Genomic DNA, 24,170 nt, shown 5'->3' on the forward strand with positions numbered 1-24,170 from the left:
ATCATATAATCTTTTTATTGTGTACAATGATCTGGTTCTTCTCATTTCACTTAGCATCAGTTCATGTAAGTCTTTCCAGGCTTTTCTAAAATTAGCCTATAAAGCATTGTTTATAAGCCATAATGGCCATCACAAACCTTTGAGAAATCTGTTTTCCATTTGTCCTTGCTAAATATAAGGCATGATGAGGGAGAAGGGGGAATGGGAAAAGCGAATGTCACTTTCCTTATGAGAAACACTGAGTCATATTCTGTCTGGGGGGGGGTATAGGAAACATTAGATAATTATTGCTAACAGCTTAATATTCCTGCACTCACTTTTAGTCTTTGGGTTGAATTGATTGAAATCTATGAGTGAGGATAATGTTCTCTGTGTCTGCCAAAAAGACCTTTAGTGGGGAGAGGTGAAATCAAGATAGCAGAGAGTAGACAAGACATTGTCTGAGCTCTCCCCAGCTTCCCTTAGATCACTAGATCAAGCCTCTGAATGATTTTGAAATGACAGATCTCACAAACATTCAGAATGTAATAATTTTCCAGATTAAGTTGTCTTAGAAGGACTTCAGGAAAGGTCTGTCTCAATTGAGCAGGAGAAGGAAAGGCTGGCACAGGGAATCTAGCAGGAGGCTCTCAGCCAAAATACAGCAGTTTCCTATTCTATTCTTGTTCAGAAGGCCAGTGGATCAGCAGACCAGTTGTGAGACTTCCAATGCAATTACAAAAGGCAAATTGTGAGCCCCCATATCCAGTATAATAGTGGGACTTGGCCAGACCCACTCAGTTCAGTGGGAAAGCCTGCAGAACTGCCAGCCCCAGAGAAGTCAGTAAGAAGCCCTTGTTGCCCTGCAGAGGAAGCTCCAGAAGATCTCCTCTGTGCCTTAGGAACAGAGCTCAACCTATAAACATGAGAAAAAATACTCTGACCACAGAGAGCTACTATGGAAACAGGAAAGATCAGAATACAAACCAGAAGAGGACAGCAAAGGCAAAACGCCTCACTTGAAAGGTGAAACCTCAAAGAGGGATGGATATAAAAAATATACTGAAGAAAACAATTTCTTAAAAATATAATTGGTGAAAGGGAAAAAAAATCCACTGAACAAAACAATTCTTTTAAGAGTACAATTGGTTAAATGTAAAAAGAGGTTTAAAAAAAACTGAAGAAAATAATTCACTAAAAATTAGAATTGGAGAAATGGAAGTGAATGACTCAATGAGACATCAAAAATCAGACAAACAAAATTTTTAAAAAATGAAAAAATAGAAGAAAATGCAAAATACATCATTGGAAAAACAACTGACCTGGAAAATAGATCCAGGAGAGAAAATCTAAGAATTATTAGACTACTTAAAAGTCATGATGAAAAAAAATCTTGGATGACATCTTTCAAGAAATCATCAAGGAAAAATCCTAGAACTAGCCGGTAAAATAATTATTAAAGAAATCTGCTAATCACTCCCTGAAAGAGACCCCAAAATAAAAACTACAAGGAATATAGTAGTGAAATTCCAAAAAGACATTAATGGTTATTTTGGAGGGGTACCATGCCCCATGTAGTTATATTCATAACACTATAGATTTTTCTCTTATCTATTTTTAATCATTTGTGAAATGAAAAAGTCATTTCTATGTTATTGTGTTTTCAAGTTCATTTTCCTTAACATAAAGTGAGATTGCAAAGAACAATCATTTTTTTTTGTTATTAGAAATGCCAAAAAAATAGAATTGTTAAAGTGGAGGCAAAAAAAAACCCTCCAAAAGCAATTAGTCATAATGCATTTATCCTCCTGCACTAAAGTGCTATGTTATAAAATGAATTATCTCAAGTTTGTGAGAACTTGGATTATATATCATATTTCACACCTTTTTTATTCTACCAGCAAGGTCTACCATACTCTAACTAGTGCCACCTTTAGTTTTGGAGTTGTTATCGCCTTTCCCTAAATTCCTAAGGTCCTCTTTCTTAGCTCACCAAGGAGGAGATTACTGTTTTCTGACACTTCCCTCCAAAATATCACATAGTACTTTCCAGGTTTTTGTGTAAAGAGTTGTGTCTGGGAGTTAGTGTTCACACTAAGAAAATGACTATTTGATTTTTCAAATAGTTTCACACTAATAAAATAACTATTTTATTAGTCAAATCATCAAGTACCTTACTCTATATTATAGGCAAATAAACATAGGGAAATGATTTATAACAAACAGAAAAATTACATCATTAAATATGCCTCAGTTAATTCTGGTCATAAATATAAACATATTGAGAATTTTTCCTTATTCTCTATTAATTCCCCTTTCTCTGATGTCTGATCACACCTCTTATTCAGACCTTGAGCAAGTAAGTCAGTCAACCAGAAAAGCAAAAGAAGTTCCCTGTTCACAAGGAGCTCACAGACTAATAGGGATTACAGTCATTTAATTTAAATGGGCATATCTTCATCTGTTAAATGGAAGAATTACACTCTATGAATTTCATGGTCCCTTCCACTTCTAATCCCTAAAACCTATTGGGCTGGGTGCTAATAGATTTCTTCTCCCTCTTTTTTTTTTTTTTTTTTTTGTTTTGCCATAGGAAATAGAATCCAAAAGGTTTCTCCCAGTTCTTAAGTATCCTTTAGGCTGATATCCCCAATTCCCAATCAGTAAAATGGGACCCAGGAAGGCCCATGCAAAATTCATCCATACCTCAAAGAGTCTTTCAAACTTTTAGTGTTTATAAAAAGCCCCTCTCTTCTTCAAGGGAGGAAAATCTTAATTCCGATTGATAAAGTAATCATAATAATAATGACAATAGTGAATAGCATTCATTTAGCATTTAGTGCCTGGCTAAATAAGCAACTAATAAATGTCTATTGATTATTTATTATATAACTGGTATTTAATAAATGCTTGTTTAATTGAATTGAATAAATAAAATGCTTCCTTCCAATTAGGAAAAAGACATGATGAGTAGCCATATGAAGTAACATTCCATGTTATTATCTTTCAAAACTATTACATTTGTCCTTCTATATACAACTTGTTTCTGAAACAGCTAAGCCATTTCAAAGTTCTTGATATTCTTATGAAAACCCACTCATATATACATTAAGTAATCATCTTAGCATCAATTATGTTGTTCAAACTAAACAATAGCTTTCCACCCACTGCACAAGTATTTAATGTTCTCACATCCTAGTCACAAGGATCCAAGGGTCTGCTTCCAAATAATCATAGCCCAGCAGGTGTGATAATTCACAAATAGAGAATTTTGAGCCCCCTTCTCAGTTTACAGCAGCCCCTTCTTTATAATCTATCACAGTTTTTAACTCACAACTTTTGAGAAATCTGTTTTCTTGCCAAATGGTTTGCCTTCTCAAATAAAAAAATACACATATGAACTGTAAGGAACTGTATCATTTAATTCATGTATTTAGCCTCAGTTTTCTTATCTATTAAATGATATGAGATGAGCTCTAAGGACCCTTCAAGAAAACCGTCTCATCTGACATCAACTGAGGGTCCCCTTTATTACAGTTGATTTCTTTACAGCCACCACTGCTGAAATTTCTTCCAGGGCATACCTCTTAAATGTAGAGATCCCCCAAGATTCTATCCTGGCCCTCTTCCCTTTTTTTTGTTGTTGCTCAGTCATTTTTCAATCGTATTTGACACTTTGTGACCCCATATGAGGTTTTCTTTGCAAATATACAAGAATAGTTAACATTTCCTTTTCAGCTACATTTTATAGAAGAGGAAGCTGAAGCAAACAGAATTAAGTGACTTGCACAGGGTCACCCAGGTAGCAAGTGTCTGAAGTCAGATTTGGATTCAGAAAGATGAGTCCTTCTGACTCCAGGCCCAACACACTATTCACTGTACCACTTCCCTGCCCTTCTTCTCTTCTACTTCCATAATCTTTAACTTTATGATCTCTTCAGCTGCTAAGGATTCAACTACCTTCTTTATGCTGATGATTCTCAGATTTATTTGTCCAGCTCTAACTTCTTTCCTGACTTCCAGTCTCGAATCTCCCATTGCTTATTGAATATTTAGAACTGGATGTCTCAAACTTTTTTCCCTCTTTTATTTTTGTCTTTTTTTAAAAATTATTTTTATTTCATTAAATATTTCCCAATTACATGTAAAAATTTTAATAACCATTTAAAAAATTTTTGAGTTCCAAATTTTCTACCAACCTTCTCTCCAATTTAAGATGACAATTTAATATCAGTTATTCATGTGAAGTCATGCAAAACACATTTCCATATTAACAAAGAAAAACACAAACAAAATAAAATGACAGAAAGTAAAGCTAAAAAATGCTTCAATCTCCATTCAGAGGTCATCAGTTCTCTCTCTCTAGAAGTGGATAGCCTTTTTTATCATGAATCTTTTGGAATTGTTTTTGATCATTTTTCTGATTAAAGTAACTATAAGTTTTTCACAACAGATCATCTTTACACTATTGCTGTTCTCCTATTCCTGTTCATTTAATTTTACATCAGTTCATATAAGTCTTTCCATATTTTTCTGAAATCCTTCTGCTCATCATTTCCTATTCAATCACAGGCATATGTCACAATTTGTTCATCCATTCTTAGATTTGATGGGTATCCTCTCAATTTCTGATTCTTTGCCAGAAAAAAGATCTGTTATAAATATTCTTGTACAAATAAGTCCTTTTCACTTTTCTTTGATCACTTTGGGATATAGACCTAGTTGTAGTACTGCTGGGGTCAACAGATATGTGTATTTTTATAACCCTTTGGAACTAGTTCCAAATTGTTCTTTAAAATAGTTGAACTAGTTCACAATTCCACCAACAGGGAACTACTATCTTATTTTTTTTTCCCATAGTCTCTCTACTACTTATCATTTTCCTTTTCTGTCATATTAGACAAGCTGATAGCTGTGAGGTGGTATCTCAGAGTTGTTTAATTTGCATTTCTCTAATCAATAGTAATATATAACATTTTTTCATGTAACTGTCAAGTTTGAGTTCTTCATCTGAAAAATGAACTGTTCATATCCTTTGATCATTTATCAATTGGAGAATGATTCTTATTTTTAAAAAAATGTATCTCTGTTCCCATATATTTAATTAATGAGGCTTTTATCAAAGAAACTTGATGTAAATTTTTCATTTTGTTTTTCTTCTAATTTTGACTGCATTAGTTTTGTTTGTGCAAAGCCTTTTAATTTCATGTAAGAAAAATATCTATTTTATTTACTATAATCTTTTCTATGATAGTAATTAAGTTATTCAGTGAATAGAGTTCTAAATCTCTAGTTTAAAAGACCTGAATTCAAATCCTGCCTCAGACATTAGCTGTGGGACTTCATGTAAGTTTCTTAACCCTATTTATAACAATTTCCTCTTCTGTAAAATGAAATGGAGAAGGAAATGGCAAACCACTCCAGTATTCTTGGGGATTCCCATAATAAATTAAACATAACAAGCAACTGAATAACAAAATCCTTTCTATCTCATTTTCTCATAAACTCTTCCTCTGACCTTAGATCTCACAGGTACTTTTCCCATGCTCCCCTAATTTACTTGTGATATCACCCATTACATCTAAATCTTTTATCCATTTTGACTTTATCTTATTATATGGTGTGAGATGTTGATCTACTCCTAGTTTCTACCAAACTGCTTTATACTTTTCTAGTAATTTTTGTCAAATATTGAGTACTTACCCCCAAAGCTTGGGTCTTTGGGTTTATCAAACACTAGATTACTAGATACACTTACTACTGTATGTCATGTATTTAACATAGATTTCTTAAACTTAACATATACAAAACTGAATTCACTATCTTTCCCCAAACCCTCCCTCCCCAACTTTCTTGTTACAGAGGGCACCACCGTTTTCCTAGTCACTTAATCTGGAAACCTTTGTGTCAAACTCTCTTCATTCTCCTCACCTCTCCCAAGTCCAACCAAACACCAAGTCCCATCATTACTACCGTCATAACAGTGTTCCTCCATGTGGTTTTCTTTTCTCCAATACTTTTTCTGCTACTACCCTGGTATTGGCTCTCATCATCTCATAAATGACTACAACAATTCATGGCCCTGTTGCCTCCATGATAAAATATAAAACCCTCAGATTGGCATTTAAAGCCATTCTTCACCCGGCCCTTCCCTACCTCTCCTATTTACTTGTATCTTATACCACTCCCATCCCCGGGGACTCTGTGATGTAGTGACTGTAGCCACCTTGTGGCTCATCATATTACCTACTTCATCTCCCAAATCCAAGCCTTTTTCACCGTCTGTCTCTTTTGGCTAAAACTCTTTCCTTTCTCATCTCTACCTCCTAGTTTTCTTGATTCCTTCAAGTCTCAGCTAAAATTCCATTGTCTGCCGCAACTAGATGGCACAGTGGAATGAGCACCATCCCTGAGGTCAGGAGGACCAGAATTCAAATCCAACTTCACATACAACACTCTGGGCAAGTCACTTAACCCCACTTGCTTCTCCAAAAAAAATAAAACAAAATCAAATCAAATTTTATTGTCTACTAATTCTAGCATCTTCCCTCTATTGTCTCCCCATTTAGGGGATATCTTGTTTGAACAAAGTTGTTTGCATATTATCTTCCCAATAGATTGTAAACTTAAAGTAGGAGCTGTTTCTTGCTTTTCTTCGCATCTTCAGCACTTCCCACAATGCATAATGTATAGTAGACACTTAATAAGTGTTTATTTATTGATTGACAGTGTCAACCCAGAATAAAGAGAACTACCATGTAAGCAATAAGGATCTTACAATAAGCAATGGAAGGGAATTGTAATTCAGGATACTGTACTGCAACAGAGAGCAAAAGTGCCTGTAAGAGGTAGAAGTGGCAGATTTAAATATACTTCAACCAGGAAGAGTGTTCAGGATGGGCAGCAACAGGGAGGAATTAAATTGTCCTGAAAAATATCCAAAGGCTGGGAAGCAATGACATTTGGTCAGAACAGTGGACTCCAGGTGCAGCAAGTTTCCAGAGATGTAACAAAATCTGCTCCAACCATGGGGTCAGTGAGAATGTATGGTTGCATTCAAGAGCAGTAAATAGATGCTACTGTAAGAGAAAATTAGTCAGGATACTGTGTGTGCCAGTACTTGAACTGGTTGCTTTCTTAGATCATTCTTTGTTGGAAAGTAGTTTTAGTGTCCTTGGCTCTCTCTCATTTTAGGTCTCTAAATTACATATTAGATTTATTCCCCTACATGCCCTGCAACATATCAAATAGATGTCTCAACCACTTCATGTTAGGCAAGGTATGATTACTTTCTTAGCTATGCCAATAACCTCCTAGTGAAATTCAGAATGATTTCAAATAAATTATACTGCTATCTGGTGTGCTTACTGTGCCTAACATTCCTGGATAGATTCACCATATTAGTGTTGTGAGCAAAATATTCCAACTAAATTTTAGTGGCAAGAAGAAAGTTTCAGAGGCTATTTCTTAGGTGAGTCTTTCAGCATTTTCTTATTTAATGAGGGGAAAAAATAACCGCCTTTCTCATATATTGAAACTCACCTACCAAACAGGAAGAGGGGAAAAAAAACAACTTTGGTCTAGATGGATTTATAAGTTCTACCAAACATTTAAGTGAATAAGTTTTATGCTACATAAAATGTTTGCAAAAATAAGTGGATAAAAAGGCACCTTACCAATTATTTCCTATGAGACATTTATCTTGCTGATATCCACATTAGGAACATATAAAACAGAGAAAGAAAACCATAGACCATTATCATGATTCATGATATATGATGAATAATGATTCATAAATAGCAAATAAAATATTAAGAAAGAAGCTACTGAAATACATATTTTTAATTACTCACAAGGACCTTCTTGGATTTATTCCAAAAATGTAAGGATGTTATAACGGTTTTGATTTAATTAATTAATTAATGTTAATTTGATTAGTTAAAAAACCATTCACTGTTCATGGTTTTGCTATGCCAATATAATAATAGAGAACTACTGCCTCAATTATTCTACAGATTCACTATTGTACCAAATGAATTACCAAGGAGATACTTTATAGAATTAGAAAAAAACATAATTCATTTGAGATAATCAAAGGTTAAGAATATTAAGAAATATGATGGAAATAAGTGAGAACGATGTTACCAGAAAAAAGATGATGTAAGCATAATCTTAAATTATGCTACAAATTTTTTAAAAAGCTACCTCATACAAGATAAAAAGAACAGCTAGGTGGTGCAATGATAAGAGTGCAAGGCCTGAAATCAGGAAGACTCATCTTCCTGAGTTTAAATCTGGCCATAGATACTTACTACCTGTGTGACCCCAGGCAAGTCATTTAACCTTATTTAACTCAGTTTTCTCTTCTATAAAATTAGCTGGAAAAGGAAATGCAAACCAGTCTTTGTCCAAAAAAATTCCAAATGGGATCTTGAAGAGTCAGACACAACTGAAAAATGACTACATAACAACAAACAGATTTTTTTAAATAAAAAGGTAAATCAGTAGAATGGATTCCTCAAGAAAAAAAAATGTACACTGCAATTTAAAAGTAAAAAAGCCAAGAACACAAATATTAGGAAAGAAATTAAAAAAAAAAAAGAAATGCTAAAAAAAACCCTCTAAAGTAGTCTGGGAAAGACTAGATTTAAATCAATTGCTTACAAAATCTGCCATAATAAATTTCAAATGGATATCAATCAAAATACAAAATTTCTATTTTGTAGAAAAGGTTATTTCACAGTTGTGAACAAGGGAAGGATTCATAACTAGAGATAAGATAGAAGTGTTCGTGAAAATCAAAATTTACAACCTTGATTATGTAAAAAATTTTAAATTTTGCTCAAATAAATGTCTTGAAATAAGAAGAAATTATATGAATCAGGAAAATATTCATATTTTATATCTTTGATATATCTGAAGTTCAAAATCTATAGCGAATTGACACAAGTCAGTAAGGTTAAGCCATTCTTCAATAAACAAGTGATTAAATGGTAAAAGTTTTATTCCCTTGTGATTCAAAGATTCCACCACTTAGAGAACAATGGAACCTACCTCCCAGGATTGTTGTGAGAATCAAATGTGATAATATTTGTAAAGCCCTTAACACAGTGCCTAGTACCTTGTAGGAACTCTATAAATGCTATGATTGTGATGATGATGATAATGATGATGACAACAACAACGATGACGATGAATGGAGTGTACAAAGAATTTAAGATGCAGAGAAAAGAAATCAGGGCCAAAAGAACAACATACACAATCACTAAAATAATGTAAATAAAAGCAATGAAAACCAAACTTTGGTCATTTATGGCAACTAATGTTAATACCACATTGTCAAAATTAAAGAACACCTTCCACTGTTTTGTTAATATTTTTAAATGAGGTATTTGGGAGAAAATGTTCTATATGGGAGGAAGGGGTTATTTCAGTATTTGTTGGGAAGTCTCTGATTTATCAAAATATCAATCAATTTAAAAATAAAAATAGTTCATAGCACTTTGTGATGTTGACTGAAAGGCAGAATGCAGTGGATCCAGGTAGGATTCTGGCTGGAAAAAAAGAATCATGAATCATAGTTATGTTGATTACCTGGACATTTTCCTTATTTATATCTGTGTTTTGTTGCTCTGTGATCAAATTAGATAATGTATTTAAAGTACTCATAAAAACTTTAAAGCATCATAGTAATGGTCTGTGGTGATGTTGGCAATGCTGCTACTGCTGCTACTGATGATAATGATGACGATGCTAATGATTATTTTGTGAACTTCTCTGGGAAGATGGCCAAGAGAGCTAATAGTGTATTCTCTGATCTCATCCTCTCTTCCTTCCTCTCATTCTACCCCTATCATAGTCCCAAAATCTGTTTTATGTGGCTTTGTTAATTCATTATCTTTAGAATAGGGTCATAGTTGAACCGTAAGAAGGAATATGATGAATCTCTCTCTCTCTAAGATATCTGCCTAAGGAATTCTAAAGACTACTTTTTCTTATTTATAAAAGTACCAGATCAGCTCTTGGGTAGAAACAATCAAACTAAAAAAATTTGAGTATCGTACTTTTTCCTCAACATTTTTAATAAACCTGAGAGGTCAGTTGCATAGAATCAATTCAATAAATATTACATGCAAGACACTCTCTTAGGTCCTGGGAATATAATGACATATAGAACCTTCTAAAAATCTAAACATTACAATCTAGAAGAGTAACAAATGTGTGTACAAATAATTATGTTACTATATAGGACTGCTTGCCATCTACGAGAGGGGGTGGAGGGAGGGAGAGGAAAAATCGGAACAGAAATGAGTGCAAGGGATAATGTTGTAAAAAATTACCCTGGCATGGGTTCTGTCAATAAAAAGTTATTATAAAATAAAAATAAAAAACAAATAATTATGTTACAAGGAAAGTATATTAGGTATGCAGAAGATGTCCCCAAAAAGAATTAGAATTGTACAGTACTTATCAGCAGCCACTATAAATGCCTGCAGGTCTTGAAATCACATCTCCTGATTTCAAAAGAACTAGGCCTACAGCCAAAAATATCATATCTAGAAAAATTATCCATATTATTAAATAGATTTTTTTAAAAAAAAGATATTCCATTATACACTTCAACCAACGATACTGTATGAGGATGTATTCTGATGGAAGTGGATTTCTTTGACAAAGAGACCTAACTGAGTTTCAATTGATAAATGATGGACAGAAGCAGCTACACCCAAAGAAAGAACACTGGGAAATGAATGTAAATTATTTGCATTTTTGTTTTTCTTCCCGGGTTATTTTTACCTTCTGAATCCAATTCTCCCTGTGCAACAAGAAAACTGTTCAGTTCTGCAAACATATATTGTATCTAGGATATACTGCAACATATTTAACATATATAGGACTGCTTGCCATCTAGGGGAGGGGGTAGACGGAGGGAGGGAGGAAGGGGAAAAAATCGGAACAGAAGCCAGTGCAAGGGATAATGTTGTAAAAAAAATTACCCTGGCATGGATTCTGTCAATAAAAAGTTATTATAAAATTTTTAAAAAGTTATACAAAAAAATTAATTAATTAATTAAAAATAAAAATTAAAAAACAGATATTCAATGAACTTACAGATTTTCAGGACTTTCTAACCACCAAACCCAAACCTAATAGAAAATTTAACATATAAGGGAAGTATCAAAGATTAAATTCAAGGAAGTCAAAATGGGCAAATTGTTTATGGTTTTTTTTTTACTTGGGAAATGTGTACCATATATTTATGATTGACATCAACAGTAGAGTATCTCAAAAGAAAGATTGAGGCAGTGTTAAGGTAACAATAGTAATTATGTTATACAAATGAGGTGCAGAGGAAGAATAAATAAAGAAGCATTGGGGCGGGGGAGGGCTGGTAATTCTGAAAATCTCACATTAGGAATAGGTTAAATAGACAACACTACATATATACACCATGAAGGGTCTAGTACCCTCTAAAATCTATAAAGAAATAAAAGGTAGGTTTAGGTGGATGGGGAAGCAAAGGGTGGAAGAAGACAAGAAAGGGATCCGTGGATGGAGGAGATTAAGTAATAGCAAGTCAAGTTAAGGAGCAGAATCAAGGCAAAGAGTTAGCAGGAATAGAAATGATATTTATGTGTGTATGTGAGGGTGTGTTTATGTATGTGTCTGTATATGTCTACATATGTTTACATGAATATATATTTTTTCTTAACTATAGCTTACTTGAGGGTGGTAAGGGGATGAAACAAGAAAAAAAGAATAAAGTAAAAAAGGTGCACAGCAGAGAAGAAAAGAACAGTTTACAAGGAAGTAAAGAAAAGATGGAAACTCATGAATATAATTTCTTCTATTAATATATGTGCATATGTTATTATGCATATTAATATATACATATATATATTGAACTGGTAACTTGTTATTATATATTTTAAATCCTGATGTTCTACTGGGTACATAACAATGTTCTCTTTTATTTTGTTTTATTTTGCTTTGTATTCCTTTACTGTTTTTATTTTTTCCTATTCTGTTTTTTTAGTAAAATAAAATTTTTAAATAAAAAAAGAAGAAATTTCAGTCCAGAGTAGCTATGAGTTACCCAGGATCACAGTTAATAACTGTTGGGAGCCAAAATTAAAACTTAACTCTTCTACTTCCAACTCCAGTGCTCTTCTACTATACCACACTGTATCTGTGATGAGGCCAAATTCATAAATATTGAGTTTAAAGTATTGTCAGGACATGTAGGTGGAATTATTCAGCCAGTAGATGAAAATATGAGTTTGAGATCTGGAAAAAAAAAACAGTAGGGAAGAGTTAGGTCTGAAGGTCATTTACACAGAGATAATAACTGAAACTTTGAGAGAGAATAAGATTACCAAAAAGAGCATGTAAGTGAAGAGAAGAACAAATTTTGAAGTCTTGGGCTTTTGATAAAAATTCCAATAGTTATTTTATTGTTTTTCTGGAAAGGCAAAGTGATATAATCTGGAAAAAATGCAGACTTGGAGACAGGAGAGATCTGAGTTTGAAGTTGATGCATATTTTCTAGACCTTAGGGAACTTAACCTTAATTTCTGAGTTGCAATTTTTTTAATGAGAAAAAACAGTATCTGTAATATCTGTATCACAAAGTTATTGAGAAAATCAAATAATTTAGATATAGGTATAAGTATAGATATAGATATGAAAGATTTTGTATATCCTAAAGGCACTTTATAAGTGTTGGCTTTTATTATGATGCTGTCTATTTTAGATCTTCAGATTGGTTCTTCTCTCAATTTAGATTTTTGGAATAGTCTATCAAAATTCACTTTGCTACCACTAAAAAGTGGTTCCCTACCTCAGAAGAAATAATTGTTTGCTTTTTGATCAGTTATATTTTTGTGGTTGTTGGAAATATGGAAACATTTTCTCTTCTCAGAGGATCTTTTGGCATTCTCTTGCTCCTCACATCAGAGAGGACTGATGAAAAATCACTCATTGGTTCCCTAATTCAAAAGCTACCATAATATCTTTAAATATATAAAAAAGAAAGAAAACATTTTGAATCAACAACCTGCTCCTTAAAAAGACAAAGATTTGGGTGTTCATTTATTCAACAAGTATTTTTCAAATACCTAATATTTGGAGCAAAACATTACGGATTAAAAAAACACCACAATCTCTATCTCAACTTATATTTTATTAGAGGAAAATAATATGAATATTGAAAAGTAAATATGAAATATTTACTCGATAAATACAGAGTAGTTAACAATCGAGAGGATTAGGATAGGCCTCATATGGGAGATGGCACTTGGAATTGAGTCTAGGACATGGAGGCTTTTTTTAAAACTTTTATACAGAAATATTTATTTCAGAACATTTAGTCACAAAACACAAACTTACTCCCCCAATATATGGGAAGAAACATTTCCTCTTTTTTGTACCACTTCAGTCTGTGGGGAATAGAAAAGGATTAGGTTCACAATTTATCTCATAGAATGCAAACCCAATTCCAAATTCAAAATCTGTCTCAAGTTCAAGTCCTAGACACTCTGGTTTCTCAGGGCTTCCATGCTGACCTGTCTGCCTGTACTTTCCCACCTGCTATCCTGGATCCAAGATTATCATACCTCCAATTCCCTAATCTTGTGGAAATAACCTCTACAGCTAAAACTGCCAAGAACAAACATCATAGAACAGAAACAAACACCCTAGGATCATTCCCCTGAGCCAGGGTGAAAGGAGAGGTCATGGATCCCAAACTATGGATGAACTGGTATTTTCACTTCTGTACACAGCAGCAATGAAAAGCAGAAAAAGAGTAGCAGTCAATTCATTTTTAAAGATGAAGGCAGCCAATCAAAGGACACTATACTACCCATGCAGTGGAGGGCCCAGCAACCTCCATGTTAGGCAATCTGGATATGCTCCAAAGGCCCTTCAGAGCTCCTTTGTTTTAGGAGGACTAGATATGCATAAACAAATCCAGGTTACATAATTTCCCTATTTGAAATTTGTCAATCCTAGCAAATTAGTGGGAGTGCATTTTTTAAAAACACAATCTTCATCCCAAATTCAGTTCTGTTGTGTGATCTGGGGAAGGAAGGGTAATGAGCTATGTCCTTTCACTTGCTCCCTCAGTGCCTTACAATAGGGTCTCAAATATCTCCTGCAAATCCATATGTGCAGATGAAAATCACAACAATTTCCAAATTTCCAAGTTTTCAAATTTCCAAATTTTACAGTTTTACAGCATATGGAATATTTCACAAAATTTCCCAACTAAACCAATGGTGTCATGGACTCCTTTAATAGTCAGGTGAAGCCTACATTCTTTTACTCTGAATAATGTTTGCTGCCTACATTCAATATTTTAAAAATAATAAATTTCAGTTAGAAGTTAGTGAAAATTAAAATGTAATTTCCACATCCAAATTCACATCCCTTGAAATATGTTTCCAAATCTCTTGGAGTTCTATGGACCAGAAGTAACTCCTAGTCTAGAAGAAAATTGTTGAATCAAAAATCAATACAACTTGTCATCCTTCTTTTACTAGGGACTTAAACTCTAAAAATCCAGTGGCTAACCATCTTCATCATAGTCCTGATCATAGTTTGATTCACTCTTATTTAGGGCTAATTGAAAGAGTTCTTTTTTTCACAGAGCTCCAAAAGGATGGGATTATTTTAATCATAATAATTATGACAAGTAATCTCTAAGACAGGTGGCTTGACTTATTCAGGAATACTATAGTAAACATTTGAGAAGAAAGCCAATAATATAAAGCATTTTTGTCTCTAACTACTGCAACCTTCCTTCCCATAGAATATTCCCTTTACAAGTACTTCCTCTTTTCATGGCTGGCTTCCAAAGGTTTTAGGTCCTAGATCTCAGTAGAATCCCTTGAAGGCTTATTCCATCTTGCTGAGATGTTCCCCTTCTTAGAAGGTCTTCTGGCATTCTCATACTAGAAAGGACTACTGAAAGAATACTTATTACTATATGGAAACAAAATTTTGCTTCAAGTTTTCCTTATGTTAAATTGAAATTGTGTCATGACACTTTTGCAAGTCGAAAAAAAAATGTATTAGACTACTAAAAGCACACATCTTTTGTGGTACTGAGATGCAAAATAAGAGAGTCAGGAAAAGGCTTAAAATACAAATCCATTCTTTTAAAAGGCAGGAACTTTCCAAAGAAAAGAAATTATATTAAATCTCATGGCTGGGAAAGGGACTCTAAAGCAGGTATTCAGAAAATTTGGGGGAGAAAGAAGGTGGTCAGGCAAAAGCTAAGAGCTCTTCAGAGCTAGTTACTTGAATGGACCTGGGAGGCCAGTATGGAGGTTAAAAGATGGGGTGTATGTTACTCCCTACATTGCTGAAAGGTCTGCAAAATGCTTTCTTAGGAGGATATAATGACAACTCAAAGAAATGCGAGAATAGGGAAAGATTCCGATGCTTGAATTATGACAGAATGGATAAAGTACTGTCCCTGGCATCAGGTAGACTTGAGTTAAAATCCTACCATATACAATCTCTCTGTGACCCTAATTAGGAAAATCAATCTCTTTGAGACTCAGTTTCCTCATCTACAAAATGGAGATAGAAAAACCTGCTCGTACCTACTTAATAGGCTTGTTATTGGCGTCAGATGAGATGTGTGTGAAGTACTTTATATGAATAAGTATCAGCCATTATTCCTGAGAAGTTAGAAATGTATCAGCCGTAGACTGAAAAGCACCCACTCCGTCACCCCTCCCCCGTACATTCGCTCGGAATGAAGAGGTCCTGGGGTCTGCTGACTCTTCCCTTTCCCGCCCCTAGCCTGGTTGGAGCATGCGCCTCCTTTGCTCACGTCCTCGGAGCTGCCGGAGCTAAATACAGACTACGCCCTACGAAATTGATTCTAGTCTGGGGGAGTTCCGCCGGCTTCGGTTCCCAGAAACTTCAGCACCTCAAGGGGCGGACAGCGCTCTAGCAGCCTTTCCAGACAACTTCGGCATCTTGGAAAGCCCTTTCTCTTCGTGAGCTTCCCCGGCAGGTGCAGAACGGAACAAACAGCCTTTCAGTCTATTCTCCCTCCCTTTCTATTCCTTCTTCCTGTTTTTACTCCTCCTCTTCATTCATAACAAAAGCATTGCTACCAGTGCGGGTGGGTCTCTGCAGTTCTCTCAGCAACGATAGTTGTCTGTAGCCCCTACGCCAAGCAGTTTCCGCAAGGAGTAAGAATGGGGCTTCTCCGGATGGGGACAATGATTCAGGTGCTGGCGCTTGTCCTCAGCCAAATTCATGCATTCCCTAAACCAGAGGGCAGCCAAGGTAGGTGTACATCCGCCTTTTCCTGTTTTTTTTTTTTTTTTTCAACTATGAGATAAAGCTTTGAAATAAAATCCCTGATATTTCACTTTCTATTCAGACCAAATCCTTGTATATTTGGCAGAAAACTAAAAAAATCTACTTTAACATAGACCTAAACTTCACACAGGTTATTATTTTGGTTTGTTTTCTATTTATATTGCAACATTTTCTCCATACTTCATCCTTGTCATGTACAGGGGAGAGCTTTTAATCTCTTAATTGTATCAATCCAATTATGTTTCTGCTGTTTTAGAAAGACTTAAAACTCAAGTTTTTAAAATGTATATTGGATTCAGAGAAAAGTACGAACCTAGAAAATTATGACAATTTTTTTTTAATCATACCATTTGTCTTCACTAAAATCCTAAAGAGATGGTTTTCTCTCCCTGGTAGACTTTGTGATTATTTAAAGTATTTTTTTTAATGAGAGAAATGTAAAATGCTTTTGTTATTCATATCTGAGTTAAAATACATGTGACTTTTCAAAACACCATTAATTATATATAATGCATGTATTTATTCTAGACAAATCTCTACACAACAGAGAGCTGAGTGTAGAAAGGCCTTTGAAAGAACAGGTAGGTCAAATGAAAAACTATAAACGTTACTTTTGTGGATTTGTGGATTTTTTTCTATCTATCACTATTTCTTGTTATGCATTATTATTATATTCATTACAACATCAGAAAGTTTGGGAACTAAGTAGTCCTTACCATAAGTTAAAATATGATCTCTTGATGACTGAAATTTATTTTTGATGATGTCTGGATATTGAATGACAGAAGCACACAGAGTTACACTGAAATAAATACTAAGGATATAATCTGGCATCTTCTGCATTATATGAATTTTATGTGTAATTGTATGAACTTCTCAGAGTTTTTTTGAGAATATAATAACATATATATATATATAAAAACAATGACTGGAATTTCCTTTTTGTTTGCTTATTTCACAATTAGATTGCTGAAGCTGAAACAGATCAGACCCTAAAAACAGTCCTTCCAGGTAAAGATTATATTTACATACATACATACATACAAATATACACATATATATGCGTGTGTGTGTGTGTGTGTGTGTGTGTGTGTGTATAGCTCATTGTTTAACTAATGTGAATCCTGATAATCTAAACCTAAAAGATTTTCTTCCAGAAAACATGGCAGGGGAGAGAAATTATTCTTCTGCTGATTTGAACCTGCTAAAGGCAATAGGAGAAAGAGAGAAAAAGGAGAAAGAAAGGAAATCAGTACAAAACTCACCACATAATAAGAAATTGATCACAGAAGATGTAGACTCAACCAAGAATCGTAGACTGGTGGATGACTATGATTCTACTAAAAGTGGACTAGAGAATAAATCTCAAGGTATTTAAAAAATAAACTCTTTCTTCCTATTTGTTTTATACCTTACTACAATTTCACATGATTAGAGGGTTAGGAAAACTTCATATTTAAGAAAGACTCACTATACACTCATAATCCTATAGTATTTAAGCCAAAAATTATAATAAAGTCACAATCACTGTATAAGGCTATAAGCTCTGTATATAGCTCCAAATTTGGGTTTCTTTATCAAGCTTATTGATGTCTTGGGAAAAGAAAACATTTGTAATAAAGAGAACTCGGATTTTAGGTTAGGAAGATTGGAATTCAAATTCTGCCTCAGACAATTATTAGTGTATGTCCCTAGACAATTCACTTAACCTCTCAGTCTCAGTTTCTTCAGTGGGAAAAAAGGGTACAATATTAATAATTGCAAAATAGTAATAATTAATAACAAATAATAATATTTGTTAATAATAACAAACAATAAATTTACACAATATCACTAAGACACAATATTAATGTATCTATAATGTAAATTCTATTATTAATAACTATTAATAATAAATACTATTAGCACCTATTTCATAGGGGTGTGTCAAATGAAATAATGTGTGAAGTGTTTTATAATAAATAAATAAAGCACTATATAATTTTCCATCTGATTTAAACTCTCAATACAAAGTAAACCTATAAGATTAACATCAAAATTAGTAACATAAAAGATGGAAATTTTTATAATGAAAGAAAATGCCCAATGTCCATCATTTCATGTTCTATTTTTCTTCCAATATTTTAGGTAGGGTAATGGTACATATGTGCCTAGGGGAAGGGATTTGTTCTATTCTCTGTATGGGTGCCCAAGAATGCCTAATGTTCTTCTCTTGTGTCCTTATTCTAGTCCCTGACCACAGGAGAATTAAGCTCATTATTTCTAGTTTGTAAATCTATGACCCCTTGCTGAAAGGCAGCTACTAATTAAATTTGCTTTTTAATAAAGCAACACAATCTAAAGTTAGTGGTCTAAATGAGGAAACTATATTTTGCTTACTCTTAAAACTGATGGCTAATGTAGAAAATGTGGTTTCTTTTCAAATTTTCTCTCTTAATTTATGATTCTAGACTTTGAGTTAGTAGACTATAGATATGTCTATATATAACTGATGAAATTGACTAATTCAAGCAAAAGGTTATTTGACTGAGTTGACTGATCATTTCAACCAGTTGTGCACGAAGACTAAACACACATTGCCTGCCTAAGTTGACTACTGACTTGTTGTATAACAATGGACAATTAATTTTAAATCACTTAAAGTTTTCTAAGAAAATAAATACATGCTTCAAAGGGTTTCTCACTTAGTTTGATGACAATGGGAGCTAGGCAAACATACAGATATTTCCCTCTCTCTCTTTCTCTCTTCTATCTCTCTTTCTCTCTCTCTCTCTCTCTCCCTCTCCTTCTTCCTCTCGAATCCTTCTCTCTCTCTCTCTGTCTCTCAGTCTGTTTTTCTCTGTCTCTGTCTCTCAGTCTGTCTCTTCTCTCTGTCTCTGTTTCTGTCTTTGTCTTTTTGTCTCTTTCTCTCCTTCTCTCTCCTTCCTTCCTCTCTGTTTCTCTCTATCTGTCTCTGTCTCTGTCTTTCTTTGTCTTTGTCTGTCTCTCTCTTTCATTCTCTCCCTCTTCTCTTCCTCTATGTCTGTCTCTGTCTCTGTGTGTCTGTCTGTATATATTTATGTGTATGTATATGTGTACACACAGATACATGATCATATAATACATATAACCTGTGTCTCTATATCTAATGATACATAGGCAGCTTATAGTTACAGAAATTTACAGTTGAATGAGACTTTAAGGAGTCATCTAGTCCAACTATATATGTCTGTATATCTCTTTCTCTTATCCCTGTTGTATTGTTTACATAGTCATATCTAGAATCACCTAATCAATGCAAGGATGATTCAAACAACTGAACAGCTCATTGGAGGAAGCCCTGAATGATTTTACAGCAAGAGGACCAACCTTTACAAATAACTCTTTATTGTAGGGAATAATTCACGAAATAGGTAGTTGGGACTTCCTTGGCTATATATTCAAAGATTCCCTAAACACTAGTGAATAATAATTTGAGGATTTGGATATACTCACTATATCCTTTTGTCAGCAAGTCATCATGCAGTGGCTAATTGACAAATGCTAATAAAAGATGAGTCTGATTTTTAATTTGAATTGTGTCTCCTACATGTTTTACCAGGATGATCTCAGGTGAATCACTTAACATGATAGAGTTTTCAGTTTTCTAAACCATAAGATGAAGGGATCAAATTAAATGATCTCTGAGTTCTCTTCTAACTCTTGTTATAATTTTTTTTTTCTCTTACACTTCTCTTCCTTCTGGGATCATATAAGAAAAGAGAGAAGTAGTTGCTCTTGTACATATGGATGAACAATCCTATAAGTTACTATTATATAGCTCAAAATTTTGGTCAGAATGTCAAGGGTGGAACCACAGATAAACAGCAGTTTGTCTGTTCACACATCTGTTCCCAGAATGCTTTTTGGCAAGGATCATGCTAACAAAATTCTTCCAATAGCTTTTGTAGCTGTTAATAAAAACTCAGGGGAATATTGAAGTGGGAAGGAGAAAAGATGTTTCTATCCTGCTGTGCATTGCTAGCATCCTCCCTATTGGAAAAGGAAGAAGTAAGCAAACTAGAAAACAAAAATAATCACCTTGCTTCTCCAGCTACAGAAAGCAAACTTTCTTCCTTAGATCTTAAGGGATAGAGAAGAAAGCAAAATATTTTTTCCATTCCCTGATTAAATCTAGGCAGGACTTCTCTTTGTATGTTTACAATAAGCCTAAAGACAGAACACTTAGGGTTTTGTTTTGTTTTATTTTGCTGAGGCAATTGGGGTTAAGTGACTTGCCCAGGGTCACACAGCTAGGAAGTGTTAAGTGAGACGAAATTTTAATTCAGGTCCTGCTGACTTCAGGGCGGATGCTCTATCCACTAAGCTATAGCTGCCCCAGAACACTTAGGGTTAAGCAAGATTTAATTTTTGTACCTATAAGAGGACTAAAAGGTGTAGTGGGCTTGAAGGAGGAAGAAACCTCACCAAAAAAAAATTAAGGATTCTTTAAACTATAAAAAGATATAGTAATTTTGATCCATATTGGGTTTAGGAAAACAACTCAAAAGATTTTTTTTCATAGGGGTTTATGTTCTATCCATTGCCCTGATCCACAATGTGAACTAAACCATATGAGTGAATCTAAACGATTGCACCTAGCTGTCTCCTGTACTTCTCATCCCATTAGTTCTTCATGTTTCTTTTGAAGCAATACAAAGAAGTTATTTTGCCAGAGGCTAACGAGGTCACTAGCTCCAGGGAATCCAGAAAGGGAACTGAGAGAGGAATTTCTCCTATTGTTCCCCTAGAAGATGTGTATGTAAAGAGCAGCATCAGAATAATAATACTCTGAACCTTATGAGAATATTATGAAAGTTATTCGGACAGAACTAGCCAGGAAGTAAATTACCAGAGGGTTATTTAGTGCCTGGAACAGAAACTCCATTTTTTAGATTTCAGGCATTAAAAACTACTGCATGAGATTAGCCTTAGGGTAACATAAAGAGCCAAGTGCCTTATAAACTTACTGTAGTTCCCGTAGCATAGAATGGAAATCAGAGAGTGATTCCTGGCAAATCTCCAGGGAATCTGGTGCAGTGCCTCATTGACAGCAACCCTCCTCTAGCTATTAGAGTTCTGTTTCCCCAGCATTGGCCCTAAAGTAATGCAGTCAGATTTTCCCCAGTAAATCCGGGGGCATATATTTGCATTTCATGCTGCATAGATTTGCATATTAGGAGTTTAAGAGAATAGATTCAGAACTAGGAGGGACCTTAGAGACCACCCAGTTCAAAATTTTCATTTTCTAATTGAGAAGGTTGAAGCCCTGAGAGGTCTTAAAGTCACATAGGTTGTGACAAAGGTAAAATTTGAATCTAGTTCCTCCAACTACAAAACTAGTGGAATTTTTTGTCTACATATGCAAAGCATTAACCTTAGAGGGATAGCCAGATTGTTTAGACCAACCCCTTCATTTTACAGATGGGGGAACTGAGACCTAGAGAGGTAAAATAACATATTAACATATAGGGTGCAAATAACTGAACGAGCATACAAACTCTAGTCTCTGATAAGAACTGGAGATCCGGGGTTCCTTCCATTATTCCATGCTGTACCCTATAGTGCTGCATTGGGTGCTAAGAGGTTAAGTGACTTGCCAATAGTCACATAGTCAATATGTGTTTGAATTAGGACTTGACCTGTGATCTTTCTAGCTCCAAGGTTGGTCCTCTAACCGCTGTACTGCCAATCTCTACAGATTATAAAAATAGTCAACACAAATAGATGATTCACAAGTAACCCAATTATGCTTTTTCTAGATGATCCAGATGGCCTTCATCAACTGGATGGAACTCCTTTAACAGCTGAAGACATTGTCCAGAAGATTGCCACCAGAATTTATGAGGAAAATGACAGAGGAGTATTTGACAAAATTGTTTCTAAACTTCTGAATCTTGGCTTGGTAAGTCAACTAAATGCTTAACTTGCTTGAAGTTAGCCACGACAGGAAACCAAGTGGTTGCTCTCTTATATTTCATCTCTTTCACTGAAGTAATATGCCTCTTCTGGCACTAATTTTACAGTTCTTACAGGACTATATATATATATATATATATATATATATATATATATATATATATGTGTGTGTGTGTATATATATATATATATATATGTATATATATACACACACACATAAGGTTATATAGTTATAGGAATATACATATAACTCCATAACTATATATATGTATAGATATAGATAGATAGATATTTAAGAATTTATATTTCTTACAGGATTATATTCTTGACAAGGTTATAAAATCCCCTTGCTACTATATGGGATATTGAGCACTTATGTAGGCCATAGCTGAAAGAAAGCCTCATAATGTCTCTCTATGGAAATACTCTAAAGTACTTGCAGAGGTGGAACCATGGGCTTTAGAGCTGGAAGGGACTTTAGTGTAGTCTGATCCAGAGAAGACAAGTTCAAATAAAAACCTTATGAGTCACATATTGACTCATAGAAAACCAGAAATTAATGTTATCTGTATTATATTACACTTTAATTTATTTTTAAAAACAATTTCCCAATTATATTTTAAGCTTGTTCAGTCTGCTTAGGAGTTTTGTGGTTGCCTATAAGTTTGATGTCTACCTCTTATCTAGTCCAATCCTCCCCCATTTTATAATGAAGAAATTCAGGCCCAGAAAAGTTTAAATGATTCCCCACAGGGCCATACAACTAGAAGATGTGGTTTGAACCTGGGTTTTTTTTTTTATTCTTAATTGCTATGCCTTTTTATTATAATTTCTTCTATAAAATAAGTTTCTATTGATATTTCCCCTTTTGTACATCACTGTAGCATCCCATTTTTCCTCCATCTCTTTTTTCCTCTCTTAGAGAGCCATCCCCTATGACTAATAGCATTTTTGGAGAGGAAAAAAATGTCAGTGCAACTGATTGCTATGTTAAAAAGGTCCAAAAATGTGTGCATTGTGTGAGACCTATGAATCTCCTGCCTCCATGAAGGGATAGGTTGAGAGTGTCTTTGCCTATCTCTTCATGTAATTCCTATTTGTTATTTATAATTTTTTATAGTTACTTTTGATTTTTGATTTGGTTTGGTCATTCTTTCCATTTATATTTTAACTATATATATTATTTTCTTATCTATACTTGCTTCACTTCACTTGCTGAAATCAGGTTTTCCTGGCTCCAAAACCAGTTTTCTATCCTCTTTGCCAACTGCCTGAAGGGGAGGAGGAAGGTAAAAATAAAGGATATGGCAAAGGAGCATGGCGAAGGGCTATCAGTAACAAATTTCAGACACTTCATTTTGTCAGAAGCTATGTCTACATTGGGATATTTGACATCACTGAAACATAGTCCTGAAAATGAAGGAATGACCTTCAGTAGCAAGTAATGACTCACCAGGAAAACAGGGAGGATTCACAGATGGAATCTGTCATCAGTCCTGAGTCCTTTTTTATCTATGTTTTATACATTACTAAGTACATGATGTATTCACTGTATTTAGGTTGCAATATTCAAATCTAGATTCCTGTTGAAGGAGAAATTTACTCTGACAATTAACATAGCTTTAGCATTATTTCAGAATTAGAATATCTCCTAATTACACAGGAATATGTAAGTGAAATAGCTGTAAAGACACCATCCTCTGTAGCTCCCTCCCATTCAATGAACAGGGTATTTTTTCCAAGTCCTTGCAATGAGGTGAGAGTATCAAGTATGCTAATTCCTGGCCCGCATAAAAGGGGGAAATATTTTAGTAGCTATATCCTAGGCAGCAAGGAGATTCAGTAGATACAGTGAAGAGTAAGGGGCAAGAAGACTCACCTTCTTGAGTTAAAACTCTGGCCTCAGATAC

The 24,170-nt window shown here is 34.3% G+C and overlaps 1 protein-coding gene across 2 annotated transcripts in view; it reads left to right on the forward strand.

Moving 5' to 3' along the window:
* The first annotated feature begins 15,814 nt into the window (after positions 1-15,814).
* The window catches only part of SCG3 (secretogranin III), a 40,247-nt gene continuing 31,891 nt past the window's right edge, over positions 15,815-24,170 (forward strand). The window contains exons 1-5 of one of the 2 annotated variants that reach the window (XM_051980659.1): positions 15,815-16,287; positions 16,852-16,904; positions 17,289-17,334; positions 17,469-17,693; positions 22,104-22,246. In XM_051980659.1, the coding sequence (XP_051836619.1) occupies positions 16,197-16,287; positions 16,852-16,904; positions 17,289-17,334; positions 17,469-17,693; positions 22,104-22,246 (558 nt within the window). In that variant the 5' untranslated portion in view covers positions 15,815-16,196. The remainder of the gene's footprint in view (positions 16,288-16,851; positions 16,905-17,288; positions 17,335-17,468; positions 17,694-22,103; positions 22,247-24,170) is intronic. The other variant, XM_051980660.1, reaches the window with a different exon arrangement.

This window comes from Antechinus flavipes, chromosome 2, assembly GCF_016432865.1.
Source record: "Antechinus flavipes isolate AdamAnt ecotype Samford, QLD, Australia chromosome 2, AdamAnt_v2, whole genome shotgun sequence".
In the NCBI taxonomy this organism is placed as follows: domain Eukaryota; kingdom Metazoa; phylum Chordata; class Mammalia; order Dasyuromorphia; family Dasyuridae; genus Antechinus; species Antechinus flavipes.